The 19,199-nt window shown below is 32.5% G+C and overlaps 1 protein-coding gene across 7 annotated transcripts in view; it reads left to right on the top strand.

The window, feature by feature from the left end:
• LOC106462918 (tight junction protein ZO-1-like) overlaps positions 1–13,427 on the top strand; it is a 227,093-nt gene extending 213,666 nt beyond the window's left edge. For 5 of the 7 annotated variants that reach the window (XM_022390321.1, XM_022390320.1, XM_022390322.1 and 2 more), the window contains 8 exons: positions 1,214–1,468; positions 1,980–2,055; positions 2,338–2,451; positions 3,020–3,136; positions 3,328–3,431; positions 4,904–5,058; positions 7,445–7,510; positions 11,427–13,427. In XM_022390321.1, the coding sequence (XP_022246029.1) occupies positions 1,214–1,468; positions 1,980–2,055; positions 2,338–2,451; positions 3,020–3,136; positions 3,328–3,431; positions 4,904–5,058; positions 7,445–7,510; positions 11,427–12,120 (1,581 nt within the window). In that variant the 3' untranslated portion in view covers positions 12,121–13,427. The remainder of the gene's footprint in view (positions 1–1,213; positions 1,469–1,979; positions 2,056–2,337; positions 2,452–3,019; positions 3,137–3,327; positions 3,432–4,903; positions 5,059–7,444; positions 7,511–11,426) is intronic. The other 2 variants (XM_013922885.2, XM_022390323.1) reach the window with 2 other exon arrangements.
• Positions 13,428–19,199: the final 5,772 nt, after the last annotated feature.

The raw sequence follows: 19,199 nt of genomic DNA, 5'->3' as shown, positions 1-19,199 counted from the left end.
AAAAATGCCCATAAAAACTGCAAAATTTAAAACTGAAAATTTGTATGCATCTCCCCATGGACCAAATGAACCTCCATACCAAATTTTGTGAAGATCCATCAACAGGGGACGAAGCAGTGGTAGAAAATGCAAAAATGCCCATAAAAACTGCAAAATTTAAAACTGAAAATTTGTATGCATCTCCCCATGGACCAAATGAACCTCCATACCAAATTTTGTGAAGATCCATCCACAGGAGGTGAGGTAGTGGTAAAAAATGCCCATAAAAGCCACAAAATGCAAAACTGAATTTTTTTATGTATCTCCCTATGGATCCAATGAGCCTCCATACCAAATTTGGTGAAGATCCATCCATACCCTGTGAAGTAGTTACATGGACATACAACAGACAGTACTATTATATTTATATAGATTTTAGGTAATCTGAATGTTATCATTTAAAAATTGGAAAGATATGACACTATATATAATGTGCATTCCTCATTTAAATTTTATTGAAAAATAAACCCCAAATATCAATTAATCACATTAAGTATTTCTTTGTTATCATTTTACAATCAACCACCAAGGGATCTTCAATTATTGTCTTTATTTATTTCATTTTATGTTTAAGTAACATTTAAGAATAACTCAATTTAACATTCAAATACATATCCCATTAATATACATGTATCTTGTATTTTCATGGCTACTCTTTCAAAATATTTCTTATTACAGAATCTTTATTTCAATGTTTTCCCTCTGTATTCCCAGTGAAATGGTACCTAATTTACAAATTTAGTTTAAAATTGTTTAAATAAAATATCTTTCTGTGTACTCTTGTCATAAAACTTACAATCTTTATCATTATCATTTAGAGCACAATATTATATAATTTAAATTTAACTTATAAGAAAGCTAATATACATGTATATGAAAAGATTTTGTTTGTCTGTTTATTTTGATCACAAAGTTACACAAGAGGCTATCTTTGCTGTGCCAACCACAAATATCAAATCGCAAATGTAGATGTTCTTCTCTTCCATGTTTTGCAGATGTAACTTAACAATTAAAGCTACTGCATTATAGAGTAAACAGAGGAAGATAATGCTCTGTAAGAGTTGATGAAAATGTGAGAGTATAATAACCTACTCTAATTTGAGCTTGAGCCTAAAGAGAAATTAATACCTTTTAAAGTTAGCATAGGTCCAACTGTAGTTTATTTTGTTAATAGCCCAATGAAGCCATCTCAGATGATTTTCTTTTCCCATTGACTTCACGTCTGAGTTATGCATCCTCTCCAGAAAGTGACCTAGAGCTTGCATCTGATTCTCGACCTATGAGCATGCATGGAGCAGGATCTTCTTTAGCTGTGGACCCTCGAATGGTAAAGGCATCTAGTGATCCAAGTATCGTAACACAAGAAGAAAACTGTTCTCCTCCAATGTATGGACAGCCTCCAACTTACTCTCTCTCACAAACGAGACAGGTATAAAATTGTTATTCTTCTTTTATACCTGTAAATTTTGAATATCTTGAGTCAAAAAAATGTAATAACATATGTAATTTGTTTTTATACCACACACATTCCATTAATGTAATAAACGTTTGTATGCTTAATTTTGTATTTCCAATTTTGTTATTATATCACAACTTAAGATAATGCAGTAATGCTCAGAGATGTCCTCATGGGACTCATTTCAAAATAGTTTTCTTGTATTCTAATTGATTATAGAAAACAGGATTATCCATCAAAGCCACAGTTTTAAAGCAATTAAGATATTTCTAGTTTCATTACATTTAGTAAACCACAATTTTCAATTTTAAACAGTTTTTATTATTAATTGAACTTTATATTAAAATTTTTTCTTAGAATGTAAAATTTAAGTTAATGTACATTAATATACTATTTGAAATTTTAATGGAAAAAAAAAATGTTTCTCTGTCATCTTGAGTCCGTAAGCAATTAATTACAGCTATGAGATAATTTGAAACTTTAGGATCTACGTGAACCCACTCAACCTTCAAGCCAGGAAATGCATCAGACTAGATCAAACTCAAATAAACGAAGCTCAGGTGTGTAAACTCCTTTTAATCAAAAACTTTTGGAACTTTTTTATATGTCTCCCACCCCCTATTTTTTTTTTTTCATATAGAGTGTTCTTACTTGGATATTCAATATCAGAATAGCTTGCAATAGTCAGCTGAACAGATTTAAGTTTATATTTCTATCTGTTGTGTATAATTAATCTTTCTAGTGTACTTGTTAAATCATGCAATTGAACAAGTTAATGAAATATAATATGAAAATTGACAAAGTGTGATTCATTTTGATGTAATTTTCCAATGCTACCTTAGAAGTTGGTGATAAGGATGGATTCTTTGGATCTCCTGTGAGATCTATCATTGATCCATATGCAACTTTAACTTCAAGTGAACGATACAACTCAAGAGATACTACAGGTATGAAAAGTAAGATTTTTTTTTTGAATAGGTTAGAAGTGTTGTTGCTACAGGTTATCATACTAATTTTTTTAAAAGTGCTTTAAAGAAAGTTTATAATTAATTGCATCAATATTAAGTAATGTGTTATCTTATTATAAATGTGTTATATGTTTTGAGTTCTGTTACTTTCCCTTTATTTCCATATCACTAAGTTTCAATCACAGTAAGTATTGTGATTCAATGACAACAGTAAGTATTTTCTAAGTATCATATAAACTAGTTCCATAATATATATATCTACTTTTTACTATCACAAAATTATTCACATTTGCAACAACTTGGGCCAACACATTTTTAAAAAACATTACAAAGTTAGGATAACAGTACCACAATTTGCTGGAGTTCAAGAGGGTTTGAAATTAAGCACTGTTTTAGTTATGCGTATTATACATACAAACCCAGCTGTTTTTTTTGTTTTTTTTCTAGTTAAGCTATCCTCATTGAGCTAAATTTTAAATTATTTGAAATATTTAATCTGGATTGGCTATAATTTGGCTCGGCTATGTAAAAGTAACTCTTGTATCTGTCTTCCAAGATAATTACCTGTCCCGAACTAGACCTTCGTTGGAGCCTGAGCCTCCCCCTAATGTTGACCGCTCCAGTAAACCCACTCGTTTCCGAACTGCTCAAGAAAGACTTTTTGCTAGTCCAGGTAAACAAAATTATTTTCCTATTACATAAAGACTTAACAAATCCTTATCTATTACTGCTTCTGAACCCACAAATTTATAATATTTCATCATTTCTGGGGGGAGGGGGGTGACAAAATATGCCATTTAATCATAAGGAAATACACACATTTCTGGAGATTTTTTTTTATGCAGTTGTTATTTCTTTGATTAGGGAGAGGAGAAATGAGAGAACCTCTACAACCAGGTGTCACTCCAGATTATATGAACACAGGAGCACAGAAATCAAATTCACTTGACAGATCAAATGGAAGACTGGTGAGACATTTGTTTAATTCTGTCATCTAGCAGCCCTCTTTGTTGCTCGATGAAAGTTTTTCAGTTAAATAATCAAAACTTAGTTTTTATATTACTTCCAATAATGGCCTTTGTTAGCCTTCACAGTCAGATCTGAGCATCATTCAAAAATAAAAAACATGTAGTTCACTGCATTCATTAAGATAATACACAGTACAAATTTAACGTAACAATAAAAGCTTTTGAAGCTACTGCATTACAGAGTAAATAGAGTTTAAGCATGATGTGATGAAACTGAAATATTTTAACTATGTTGACCATTATAAAATAATTATTGTGAAAATTTTTTTAACAAAATGATTATATCTTTGCATAAAGATAACCATATATTTGTTGACAATTAGATTAAATAACATATATGTAAAAATAACTAAATATATTCTAGAAATAAAAGTAAAGTATTATATTATGATGGGTTTGAAACATGACAAGAAGAAAGAGAAGAAGGTAGGATAGGGTGAGCTTAAAGTCACAGGCAATGAAAAAAACTTTAATTCACTCCTTAAGGATATATACTTAGAAATTTAATTTCGAAATGTCCATTCTAAGAAGTACATTTAAGGACAAAGATGTGCATATCATTAGCAGAATGACTGTAAAAACTAAAATGCCTACATGCTTTACACTTAGTTTTTGTAACCTACTTAAGATGTTCTTGAAATCAATTGCTAAGTATGCATGATATTTCATCAATATAAAACATGCTGTATCAAGTGCACCAGATTCAGTAACTTTAACAGTTTGGTGTAAAAATGGGCATAAAATGAATTGTGTTCCATTCACAACAACTTTGCTTAAAATATACCAACAATTCCATATTGTTTGTAGTAAATAATTTTATTTTATTTTTACTATAATATTTTTTAGATATATTTTTTTTATCATAAGTCCTATTCCTGTTAGGATGATAATTTTCAGAATGTGACTGTAATTACTTAAATGATTTTGACTACCGTATTACCTTGTTAATCAAAGACTCTACACAACATTGCATGAAAATAGAGGGGTTTTACTTAATCATTCACTGTTCAGCATATAAGTTTAACACTGCATCTTCAGAGGATATTGCTTGTCAGATACACCAGAAATTTATGAATAGGTCACAAGATCACTAAGTTTTATTTTTTGGAAGATATCATCTCAAACTAACACTCTTCATTAAGTCATAAAGCTTAGAACAAGATTTGATGAAGAGCACTAGCTTAAAGCTTAATTTTTCTGAAAGAAACATATAATAAACTTGACAATTTTGTAACCTATTCTTTAATTTCTGTCTTTGTTGCCTATGTTATTAACTACTTTTTTTTATAAAATACTCAAGATCTTACCTTTTCACTGTCCTAATACCATTTTAAACCCGAAAATAATCCTTTCCAAAAATTACATGTGGCAGTTAATGATAGGAAACAAAAACATTTACACATTTTCTTCAGGAAACTGCCAGACCTCGTGATCGTTTCAGCTCAACTTCAAGCCAAAACATCAGGTCATCTCATGATCCCTACAGGTTTACTCGTAGTACAGCTCAACCCACTCGAGTAAATGGTTTTGACCGTGGAAGAATTCCAGGAACACCGAGTAGATATGGGTATGTAAACTGTATGAGTGTTGGTCTTCATGATTGTATAATTAATACTACATTATAACTCTTTATTAGTATTTGTTTTTTGAAATGACATTTGTTTAGAAATTAGTTACACATTCTACAAAGTAATATTTCATCTAATACTAAGGCAGTTATCAGAAAATGTACTAGATTAATTTGTTATTACATGATAATAATGAAATGAAGAATAGAGTTAAAAATGATATAGTATTTTTCTAATGAAGCATTGTTTATTAGTTTTTGGAAGTTCATGAAGAGATACTCAATGGCTATCTGTACTCTGATGGAGTTAATGGATATTGATGAAACATTACAAATAATTATTTAACAAATAATATCTGACATAACAGTAGCAAAAATAGTAGAACACTTTGTAGGAACCATATCAGGCATTTAGTCTTCTTTACTGAAAACCTACAGAAATATGCATTATTTTATGATAAAAATGCATAATATCCAAAAGAGTTATGATTGGATTTTGTCAGTATAGTTGGGTGATTTTTTTTACCCTTATTCAGACAATGGTCTTTGTGTTGTTGTAGTATATTAAGTATGGAACACTCACCATTTAGGAACTTTTTGTGAAACCTGCGAGGAATTGCTGAGTCACTGAGCCAGAATCTCTGAGTGTTTGTTCTTGTTGAGATGGAAACAAGGTGCATTTCAAAGGTAACACACAATTGTAAAGTAGTAAAATGTCTGAGATGTTACCAGTGTAGCAGGTGTGGATGCAATCATGATGGTACATCAGATGCTCAAAAAGTTAGTCATAAGAGAGATCAGAAGAGCTATGACAGAGGAGGTGCTGTTAAATGCCTAGAAAGACAAGAATCTATTTCACCATGGAAATAGAGGAACAAAACAGCCTACCATTTCTTGACATACTTGTCAGCAGACAAGAGAGAAAAATCACCACAACTGTATACAGAAAACCCACCCACATGAACAAATACCTACACTTCCAGTCCTATCATCGAACATTGATAAAACGTGGTATAATCCAATGCCTAACAAGAAAGCAGAGAACATCTGCAATAAGACATCCCTCAAAACAGAATGCCAAGAGATCATAGGGTATTTTAAACAGTTAAGTTACACCTCCTCCATCAAAAACTCCTTGAAGGAGACCATAACAGAAAGAAAAGATAAGGAAAACACTACCACTACTAACATTTACCTTCAATACCCGCAAAATTTCTGTGAAAAACTCAAATGCATAGCCAAGAAATTCAACATAGACATCCAGTGGAAATTGTACAAGACATTAAGATCCATTCTGGTGAAAAACAAACAGCAATTGGAGAAATGGAAAGAAGACTCGGGACAAGAATAAAAGAACATAAAGACAGTACAGTACTCATGAAAACACAAAATTCAGCCATTGTAGAACACACTATGTCAACTGGACACAAAATAAACTTGGAAAAACTAGAATCATTGACACAGACAAATTTTGGAAGACAAGAAAAATTAAAGAATCATTTTACATTAACACAATAAAACCTTCACTAAACAGAGATTCTGGATTAGAAGTGAGTAACCTGTGGCTACCATTGTTTGAATCTACAGGAAGTCTCTCCACCAATCAAAAACAGGAATAAACCAACCAATTCTAACATGCTCTCCACAATCCACCAGAATATTATAAAGACCGACTACACCATATACACTCTGACCTGAAGACGAAAGGCGAAAGGCTTTCGAAACGTCGTCCTCTATACTTGTGTTTCTACAACAGGCAGTTGCCGTCAATTCAACTAAGTTTCATCATGAATACTTTGCCTAAACAATCTATCAAAGAATGACTAAATTATTTTATACATAATATGCACAAAAATCTCTTTTAAAGTTATATGATTGTAATAGCATTAAATATGATTTTGATTTTTGTGACTGTAAAATTTTTTTTTAAAATACCACAAATATAGTTTTTCTTGACAATGAATGAAATTCTTTTATTAACCCAAACTAAAATTATCTATTGTATTGAATCACCTTTTGTTCATACAGTTCATTCAGTGTATCGTTGAGGATTTTGAATGAAAAAATTGTGAAGAACTGTAAAGGGTCCAGTTTTCATCATAAATAAAAATGTTTTCAGTGCCAAAAAATAAAACAAATATATTTTACATAGGTATAAAGTTTATACAAAGTAAGTGAATGCTACTTTAAGTTATTCAGGAAGTAGTGGCTATATATTCCAGTAGTTTCAAACAAATGCATCAATTCCTAAGGCCAATCCTATATTATTTAAATTTTTACCTTGAAATTGAAAGTTTTAAAAATGTGTTATATCACTACATTCAAACTTTTTAAAGTTTTAACTTGTAACTTTTTGCTGAACTTTTCATACCCATCCTCCTTGTAGTCCCCAAGGTGACAGACCTCCTCCTCCTCCATCTCCTCCACCCAAGCCAGCTGGATACCAACCAAGGTATGATCATTTACTATGTTTCCATTATTAGTCTACCTAATGGTGCTGTGGTTAGATATGTATCTATATGAAAAATGACTGGTTACTCCATTTATACTCAACTTTAGAAAACTGTTTAATTTTTCCTTTTGAAAACCATTAAGTTAATTGTTTACCATCTACCTAGTAATAATTTCACCATTAAAAATATTTCTGGCTCATACACCTATTGTTAATTGCAGTTACAAAATTAATGTTAGTATCCAACGACTCTTCTGCTTCATTTTTCACACATTTCTGTTTTCATTGCTTCAAAATCCATATAACTAAGGTTTGTTTGTTTTTTCTGAATGATTTTGTTTTGTTTTTTTATTACAAGAGAGCAGAATATAAGTAAAATATTAAACTTTAACAACAATAAGAGTATTTTAAAGTAAGATTTGATACTTCCAATTTTTTTGGTATTAACTTATAATAAATATATAAGAAATACTACTTTAATGATACTTTATCCATTGAAAACTCATAATAAAAATACACACTACATCATTAAAAAAATATAAAGATAAACATTTGATACAGTCTAGAAAATTGCACCTTGATGCAATATAAAAAATTAATGTCATTCAAATGTACAAATTTTTATGCATCCTGATATGAAAATACAAATTTGTTATTATACATTTTGCACATACTGTATGCTTTTGAAAAAACGGTTTTCCCAATTCTTCAGCTTTGATCATTTTCTTTTTTTAGTGATCAATTAAATTTTGATTACTTTTTTACATTAATATTAACTTGTGATCAGTGCAAGCTATGTACAATGTTTCATCATATAATTGGGTGAGAGTATTACTTGATTGTGATTGGAAGAGGTTTTAATGGAAGTACAGAGTTGTTCAAATGTGAGGTCTTTAGTGGACACTACCAGACAACTGGTCTGTACATTAGACACCCTGAACAAGGTTTTAGATGGAGAATTATCACAAAATATACAAACAATAAGAGGCATTTAAGCCTTCATGGGTGTCCTTGCTCATCCATTCCCTGATATAAAAAAGAGAAAAGTGAACATTAAATTCACTCTTTATTTTCCAGGAAACCATTGATTTGCCCTCTTAGACTCTTTAAGGTGTAAACTAATCACCATGTTACAAAAATAAAACTGTCTTAACTGGAGTATAGTATAAGTTAGACATTTGTCTTTTCATTCTGTTTTCTTTCAAATTGAACAAAAATAAATCAGAGGCTTTTATCTTTAGTCTCCCAGATAGTATTGTATTCTTCAATAAGATCACCTCTTACTTACCTTTTCTTAGGTAATCTTCAGTGGTGCCTTATCAAAAGCCTTTTGAACACTTAAGTACATGGGTCCACACAATTTACGTACTTCTGGTAACAAGTAAAATTCTCAAAAACGTTAATTCAGTAGTACAGCAAGTTTTACTTTCAGTGTATCCATGCTGACTTTCTTTTAGGATATTGCATTTTACAAGTTACAGACTTGCATAATTTTTCCTATTGCAGAATTAAAACTAATTAGCCTATCTATAATTCATTATACTTGCCACATGACATTAGTATTAGGTTTATTATATGTTTTTAATATGTTCACCATTTTCATAGTGTGGTTGGAATACTACTATTATACACTTGAAATTCTCTATGGGACTAGCAAAAGAATGCGGCATTAAAAACATATAATAGACCTATTATTGTATGATGAATATGATTAATTATAATCAAGCTTTACTTCTTTTGAAAAATAGGAATAACATTAGCAACCTTCCAATCCTAAGGCACCTGCCCACTGTCTATTGATCTATCAAAAATAAAAGAGAAAGGCTTGAATATTTGATTTCGTTTAAGTGCTCAAGGTCAAGAATATAATGACTATTATTTACACAACTAGACCAGTAGAAATTACCAAACCATTGTATATGGACTTAAAGTTAACTTCAAGACAACGACAGAGGTAATTATCAATGAACAAGTGGTATGGTACAAATGTCATAACTCTGACTTAAAGATCAGAGACCTGCTTCAGCACCGTAATTGACTAAATAGCACCACACTGTTTATTTGGACTTTTCTAAGCCCATACAATTGGTCAGCAACACCACGAGGTGTCTGCATTTTTCACAGGTGAGGTAAGGTTTTAATAATCAATGGTTTTGTGTCTGAAGAGCCAAAAAGGAGAAATATACTCAGTGTAATTTAAGTGAAAATAATCGTTTTGTTAGCAAATCACTGATGGTGTAGAGAAACATCAGTGTGAATGGGCATACAGATCTTTCTGTTCTGCCAAGGCTGTAAATTTTCAGCTTAACAGTAACATTAGTGCAATATTGGACATAACTCTACCAGACAACTGGTCTATACATTAGACAACCTGAACAAGGTTTTAGGTGGAGAATTATCACAAAATATAAAAACAATATATATATATATATATATATATATATATTGCCAAGATTATGATAGACTATCTTGAAGAAAAAATCAAGCAAGAAATCCTGATCTAAATCCAAATGACTTAAAGTCCTAAACCCTCAAAGCATGTCAGAGAGCTTCACATTGCACTGACCAGGGTATGGAAAGGATCTCTCACAACATTATCCATCAGTTGTTTAGATGTTTGCCCCACAGGTGTAGAGACTATCAGTGCTATTGGCCAATACTTGTTTAAGAATATTTCCCTTTGCTAAATATGGCTTTTTTTTGGACAAACTGATTCAGACAGACTCCAATTCTTACTATTTGAATTCAAGGGCACTTAGATACCATGGGCTGTAACTATCAATATATTGTCAATGAAACTGATTCAAATGGTACTTTAAAAATATTCTTAAATTTCAACTCTGCTGTTGTTTTAGCTGAAGATCAACTTTAATCTTCCCTCTTTTAAGATTTTAGGGTAATTTATTCAAAATATTTATTCATAATTCACCCAATTTTATCTAATGTGAATATATTTGATTTTACTTTGAAGTGTTTCAAGTCAAAAGCATTAAATAAATCATTGTCAAGAAACACAGGAAATTAAATCTATTAATATTTAATTCAGAGTTTACTATACTATTCCAATATAAAAAAAAATATGAAAGAAACTAGCACTGAGAAAATATGTCAAAGTTACCTTTCTCATGAAAAAAAATAGTAATTTCTTCAGAACTTGATTCAAAAAAAGACTAGCTTTGCACCATGTGATTATTATTTAGCAACATCTCATATCTCTATAAAACTAATGATAATGAATTAAAAGATGAGAATTTTTTGTTATGAAACAAGGCACATTTAACTGGTGTTTAATTTTTTAGATTTATTGTAATATATGAGACTCAGTATTTTCATAGCAGGAAAACTTCAACCATAATGAAACACACTTTTATGGGCTTTTATGATTTTATAACATGATGAAATTACATTTTTATAGTTAGTTATTGTGAGTTTTGGGCTTAACTTAAGGTTCAGAATAATAGTTTTAAATCTTATGTACACATATTTATTTTTGCAAACAAGAGTATATTAACAAATTTAAATTTAGAAATAATACATATCAAATTATGTATAGAATGTTTTTGTGAAGGTATCAAAAACACAAAGTTAAATTAGACGATTATATTATTTTCTCTATAGTGTTCTTTCTTATCTAATATTCATAAAAATGCTTATTTTGAAATTTTACCTCAAAATTATATGTAATGTGGGAAATAATAAAGTTAATTAATAAAGAAAATTATTTTATGGAAACAATAATGGTATTTATGAAGATTTTAATTTTATTACCATATTGAAAATCCAACTGCTGTTACTTTTATATAAGATATAGAATTTATGAAGGACAAAGAAATTGAAATGTTACAAAGTTTATTCTATAGTATTTAAAGTGGAAGCTACAAAGCCCTGATTCTTTCACTTTCTTATTCATACACAGGTTAGCTGATGGTCGTCCCATTCCTCCTCCCAAACCTATACATTTTCAAGCACGGCCTTGGATGTATGATGATGGAACTCTTGACAACCGGATCCCACATGACATTCAACCACCACCACCTTCTCGATTATCTGAAGCTCCACCTCCATACAGCCAAAAACGTAGCAGTCGTGATGAGTCAGAATTTGGCATGCCTCCTGGCTATTACCCTTCTCGAACTTACCCAGGAACAGACATACCTTCCCCATCTCGTCATCCCCCACCCCCAGTGTCAGAAGAACCTCGCAGACTTTCTGATAGTTATCGAGGTCACCCTGGTCGACGATTATACCAAGATGATGACAATGGTGGCTTTGATTCTGGACATGGGAGCAACTTAGATCACAGTCATGATATGCGGTACACAAAAGTTATGGGAGGAAATAGTCTGTCACCCCCTCGACATGGAGCATTAGTGAATGGAGGCGGTCCTTACCACAATATACCCTATGGATCTGCCAGTCATCCTCGCAGTCATCAGCCACCATATTCAATGTTACAGCATTCATCTCCTCCTCTTCCACCTCCTAGTGTGTTGGACCTTTCTAATAGGGAAAATCGGGGTAGTGCATTTGAACTCTACAAAAAACCAGATATTCGCTCCATGTCAGGAATGCCCCATCCTCTTCCAATTGGCTCAGATATAGCAAAGTAAATGTGCATACTGAAGACTGAACTCTTCAAAACAGTATACATCACAGAGACTCAGAAAAGGAGTAGAGCCACTGTTTACCCAAAGCCATTGAAAGTTTTTTTACCAAAGAGTCCATAGAGTTCACAATATATAATTTAACCTCCATTACTCCATTCTCTACTTTTGTTCCAGCAATTTTCAAGTTACCTGTGTTGTCACATTATTGCAACTTAGTGGGAAATGATTTGATAAGAATTGAAACCCAACTTTTTATTAAGACAGGCATTCTTGCCTGTTGGTAAATATAGCAAACCATCTTATCTTTAGTTATCTGTGTCGTTGTACATACCTCAGGACTGTTACATAATTTTAATAAAATGAGGTTGTATAGTCTTAAATTTCATATAGTTGTATGCACTATTATAGATCTTCTTCTTGATTCTTGTTCTGTATGTCACATATTGTTCGATATTTCCTAACCTGCTTCTGTTTAGAAATGTCATAATGCTCATAATTTACACTCGTCATGTGTACATATTCTGTCTCTGAGCTAAACTTTACCCATCATTTTCAAGATTTCTCTCAAGATAAACAATAATCTATCAAAGAATAATCATCAGGTTATCTCATAATAAATTTAACGTAATTTTTAAACATGTCTCTCGTCTTGTTTTTTTCAATAACAAAAATTAATATCTGTTGAAAGTAAACATTTAGCTGCACTTTATTACATGGCTTTATTTGTGTGTTCAGAATGTCTGTATAAACATTGTACATGTACAGCTAACAATGCAATAGTTTGAGTCTAAGAGCAATATTCATCTAGCAACTAATTTTTGATTTAACATTCTTCAATATTTTAAAGGCCTGGCATGACCTGGTTGTTAGGGTGTTTAACTCGCAATCTGTGGTTCGAATCCCATCACTGAACATGCTCGCCCCTCCAGCCGTGGGGACGTTATAATATGACGGTCAATCCCACTATTCCTTGGTGGTAAAGAGTAGCCCAAGAGTTGGTGGTGGGTGGTGTTGACTAGCTGCCTTCCCTCTAGTCTATCACTTCTAAATTAGGGATGGCTAGCGCAGATAGCCCTGAAGTAGCTTTGCGCGAAATTCAAGAAACGATATTTTAAATGAACAGAAGGTTATTGAATGACCATTTTAAATACATATAAATGAATTAAACTTTATTTCTGTTCTCACTTTACTATCAGTGTATTGTCTGTGTTTGGTTTATGCTAGTAGCATCTTGATTTTATTTTGTCAAATGTACAAATTCCTGTAAAAGGCACAGAAAATAAAAATCCTTAATTGTATTCAAATCACAAGATTTTGCATTCATCCTTGACTTTTGATTTTATGATTGATTTTGAAAACCACTTGAAATTTATCGTACGTTTTCCTACGTATGTATACACACACACACACACATATATATTAGGCCTGCTTTCATAATCAATTATCTTCCATTCTTGATTTCTTATCCATACAAATTTACCACACTTGACAAAAAAATTTGAATCATTTTCCTCAAACTTCAACTTAATTTTAAAATTAATTTTGTATCTGATTACTGCATACACAAACCGCCTTGTAGGCACTCTAATGCTTGTGTAATTAATTGTTTTACGTGGTATATATTTATTGCTTTTGGATATGAAATAAAGTATTTTGCAGAAAAATTTTAGAAGCTTTTGTCGTTCGTTTTTGCATTTTAAGTCGATTTCATAAAATTTAATCAATCAATCACATATTGTTGTTTTAATTATTTAACATTCTTTTTACTATAGGTCAACTATGGGTAAAATCTAAGAAATGATGTTTATTTACACCGCCAAATTGGGAAGAATAATTTATATTACCCTTCTCAAGATTGCAACAAGGCTTAACAAATGTCAACATTCCTCCATATACGATTTATGAATTGGTATCAAGATATTCTAAGGACGCCAGTAGTTAAGAAATAGTCATGAAATGTGGTTTCATGTGAAAAAGAGATGACTGAAAGTAATTTAATTAATTAACTGGGTTCCTATTCTGACACGTGGTGAGCCACCCGGTACGTCTGAGGGCTAAAAGCACTGAAAATCACATTGGACACATTACGAATAGGCCATTGTTTAGCTTTGCCCTTAACAACAAACAAATACATAGTAGCTTTACGTATACATATATTTTAAGAGACACTAAGGACTGTATTTCAAATAATGGAACAGAGAAATCAAGAAAATTAGCATTACATAATTTTCTAGTCCTCGTTAAACTGAAGCGTTATGAATTATGGTATTCTAGTAAAAAATATATATAAAAGATTTATGGTGAATCCTAGAAATGGGATCGAAAGGTTAACGTAACCTTTTTTTGATAACTATGGGTCAATCTTTAACATCATAATACAAGTTAACGACTTTTTAATAAAAAAAAGTAATGTAAGTTATATCTAAAATGTCAATACATTATTTATTTATTACAAATACTCCTTATGCCTTTTTTTTTTTAATTTGAATATTTTGACTTAGTTGAAGGCTGTCAGCTGTAAACTAAATTCACACTAACAGCTCCTAAACACCAATTTTGTACAATAAAGAAGGACTGCTTGAATCTGTTGTGCTTCTCAAATATTACTGATACTACTTTTGTTTCTCGAAGTTTACTGTTTAAAGTGTACCTCTTGTCACTTAAATGGCTAAAAAAATTAAAGTATGATTGCAGATTAAATTACAACATTGCAAGAGTACAACTTTCTTATTTGTCCATTCCCGATTCAAAATCAGAGATGTGTAAAATAGCTTTCAAATCTATCTTTTGTCTTCTACAAGTCGCTGTCCAAGAGGCTCTTTTGTTCAATACCAGAACTTGTCAGTCGAGCAGGACGATAAGAGACAAAAGTTTCTCTGAAATACTATTTATGATACAGTATAAAGATTTTAAAAGTTACTGTTTAAACGTCAAAGTATCCTAAAGATGGCCATAGGCACATAACGTTCAGATTTATCAAGTTTGTCACCTGTTTTTTTTATGTTTTAAAATATTTTTATCGAATGCTGTTGTCATTCAGAACATAATAATATCAAATAATATAATAACCCCAAAAGTTAAACTGCGGATGTATATTTTCATTGCACTCCTCTTAATTTGTCCATTTGTATTCAAATATTCTTTTTACATACCTATGACTTTGAATCCGAAATGGACAAATTAAAAGAAATTGCAATTTACTTGATTTTTTAATTATTGCAAATTTTTGGCATAAGATTATATCTCAATTAAGTGCTGCGCACTTCCTCAGTAATGATGAGGAGTCTCAATACGTTTATAGCCTAAATGGCCCTGCCAGTTGATGGGCCTAAAGCCCAGAAAACTAACTAGTAGCATTGCAAAGCAGCCTAATGATCCACTAGGGTCGATGGTCTAAAAATACCCCATCGCTAAAAGAAACTGGTAGTGTACATCCGAACATTGCCTTGATACTGATGCACATGAAAAAATTAGAGGGAACATTGGTCATGACTATGCTTGGACAGCTAATTTTATATCACTTGTGTGAGGAATGAATATTGCTGGCAATATTTTTTATGGGTGCTGCCATCGATACCCCAACATTCATGGCCAGGTGGTTAGGGCACTCGACTCGCAATCTGAGGGTCGCGGGTTCGAATCCCCGTCACACCAAACATGCTCGCACTTTCAGCCGTTGGGGCGTTATAATGTAATGGTCAATCCACTATTCGTTGATAAAAGATTTGGCGGTGTGTGGTGATGACTAGCTGCCTTCCCTCTAGCCTTACACTGCTACATTAGTGACGGCTAGCGTAGATAGCCCTCTTGTACCTTTGCGCGAAATTCCAAACAAACAAACAATCTGTCAAAGAAAAGCTGGCATTTAGCATTTGTCTGCACCATCATTTGGTTATGGTGATAATTTCAAACAGGCAAAATCAAAACTGCTTAAGAGGACAGTGAATAGAGATTTGGACCATTTCCTCCAACCTTTCAAGCAAACTGTTGCTTGAAGTAGATGGACTCAGTGATGGGTAATTTAACTTCTGATCCTGAGTCTAGAGCAGTGGTCGGCAACCTTTTTTGATCGCGGGTGTAATTTTTTTTTTTAAAATTAGCATTGTGTTGGGTCAGTGATAATCATATTATTATTAATACCGGTCCATGTATTTTAAATGTGTATGTTTATTTGCATACAAAAAATTAATAGTTCGACCAGTTTGATATTTTTCCCCGAAATTGATCTTAACATTCTCCGTAGCCGTGACTCTTTCCCATCTTTCCTTTAATACCGTTGTTCTTCTCACATAGCCGAGAAATTTGAACTGAACAATGATTGTGCCCTTACGGGTTGCAATGGTGAAGCCAACTTTTGGCGGGTCAGCCAAATTATTGCCGCGGGTCACTACGTGACCCACGGGTCATAGGTTGCCGACCACTGGTCTAGAGAGTGCTTGGTGCCTCAGAGTACTTTAATACGGAGCAACACGACTACTGGAACACGATTGTTAATGAGTTGCACCTCATACTCAACCGTGTACTGAACTCAGCGATCAAAGCTTGAAAGGAAGGACTCCATGTAAACTTGTCTTCATATGTAAGTTATCTAAAGCAGTGTTTCCTAAAGTGGAGCCGCGGCCCCCCTGTGGGCCTTGAAGCTTTTTCTGAGGGGCTGCCAAAAAATCGGCCAAAAAAAAAGATGCTGAATTAATTTTAATTCTAAATATACAATAAGTCGTTAAAATTATGTTGAATTAATTAAATGATACAGTATGTCAAAAGGAGATGTTATTGTTTTTACTATGGTACTGTTTTCAATCACCATACTAAAGTTATAGGTTGGGGGCCTCAAACTATTCTGATCACATCAAGGGAACCCCAGACTAAAAGAGTTTCGGAACCATTGATCTAAGTATCTGAGAAGGCATTCCTGAACATGTTTCTTGGTGATCGTGATGAGACTCCAGTCCCTAAATATATTGAGAGGCTACTGAGTAGCAATATGTGGGTCTCAGATACATCTACTCCCTGAATGAGGCAATTCCTATAGCAACATGGTTCTAAGTCGCAACGTCGATCTATCCACTGCAGCCGAGGAAAAAAACCAGTAGCAGTAGCAAGTTGTAGCTGTAGACTCTGCTCAAAACGAACTCTAACCATTCAGTTAAGCCATCAGACTGATGATGATAAGGCGAAATATATATTTTCATCTCATCTAACACACAATGCAACTCTTTTTTTCTGATGTGGCAAGTTTTATCTCTGAGTATCACATATGGAATAGTGTATATACTATTTCTCAACTTGTTTTTTTAAAATATGAATACAGCAAACTGTTTCTGCACATTTGTAATGACATGTCACACTCCCTAATGCCATACAGTATTACCGCATCAGAGGTTGATTACCACACTTCTGTGACACAAAATGGTAGTACAACATTCTATTTTCCACTTTCAACTGATCATACAAGTGCCAGATGTTATGTGCATTGTTACTTTGTTCAGCAGTTAATAATGATCACGCTTCACCTTGTTACATGACCAATAGCACCCATCTTGTGCCTAGGACCTTCATTTGATTTTCCCAAAGATTTTGCAAAGTCATGTGAGTTGTGCATCCATAAGTAGAACTGTCAATGCTTATATGGTTCATCATCATTTCTTATTCTGCAATGGCTTTGATCACTACCTGACATCTGGACATTCAATGAATGGACATGGCCTCACTGGCCGATTAGATATTCTGTAAGAATTTCATGCTCCTGAATTGGCCAATATTGTATGACTGAGATGTACCCTTAGGTGATGAATTAAAAACCAAGTAAACTGAATAGGTTTTTTTTAAGTTTCTCTTATGTTGTCCATTTCAGTTTCAAAACCAGAGATGTATAAAAATAGCATATGAATCCAAAATGGACAAAATCAGAGTAAAATAGAAAAAAAAGGTGTAGTTTACATGATTGTTATCACAGATTTTAGGCCTACTGTTTTCTAATGCTTTGCCGGCTTTTAGCATTTAAAATGTAACATTTCAAGCATTATACCACATATTTAAATAGTTTCAGAGTCTTTTGTCTCTTATTACCCAGCTCAACTGATGAGTTCGGTGCTTCTTGGAAAATGATTTGAGAGAGACAAAAAATAGATCTAAAATGCATTTTTTACATGTCTCTGATTTTGAATCAACAATGGATGAACTAAGAAAAATAAGAAATTGCAGTTAACCTATAGGTTTGTGTTTTACTTCATCCGAGTCAATTTCTTAGCTGCAATACTGATCACTTGCCTTTTACCACAGCTAAAGGTATGATATAGCATGAGAAAAGAAACACTTAAAGAGCTTTATTTTTTAAAACATTTATCAGGTATTTCACATCCACAAACACAGCTTGAATGGAAAAGTTATTTCAAGACACCTTTAAAAGGTGGTAAAAACTGATGAAACTTACTTGAGACACCATATGATTATTGATATGCCACACTCACATAATTAACCAAACATAGCATGCCTTGCAAACACAAGTGGGTTTTATTGACATAGATCAGATATTCACCACTGTTGTGCTTTGTTTGAATGTTGAGTTTGTTTGACACTAACAAATCCAACAACAGTACATTACACTGCAGTTTACCTTTTGTTCCTGAAACCAGCTCAAGAATTATCCACATTTGGACTACACTAGCCAGTAAACACAATATTCCTGTCGACGTCAAATTCTCACAAAAACCCGGCCCTAAATTAAAATCGTTAATAAACAAAAATTATTTAGAATCACAAAATACTAACGTCATTTACAAAATAACATGCAATAACTGCCCAGAATTCTACATAGGAGAAACAGGAAGAAAATTGGAAACCAGATTGACAGAAAAATAAAAAACCGTCCCATGTTTTTCACCATTGCAACTAAAAAAAACCATAGTCTATTTATTAAAAACACAGTCATTTTAAACAGAGAACCCAACATAAACAAACGAAAAATCAAATAATCTATCTTAATTGAACAAAACAACCCTACTCTAAACCAACACCCCGGGGTGCCTAGATACCTCTTCTAAGTTTCACAACAGTTCCGGTCATGTGACTTCTTTGTTCAG

This window comes from Limulus polyphemus, unplaced genomic scaffold (genome assembly GCF_000517525.1).
Source record: "Limulus polyphemus unplaced genomic scaffold, Limulus_polyphemus-2.1.2 Scaffold1282, whole genome shotgun sequence".
In the NCBI taxonomy this organism is placed as follows: Eukaryota; Metazoa; Arthropoda; class Merostomata; order Xiphosura; family Limulidae; genus Limulus; species Limulus polyphemus.
The sequence above is the reverse complement of the archived record's forward strand: the minus strand, read 5'-3'. Positions and strand labels throughout refer to the sequence as shown.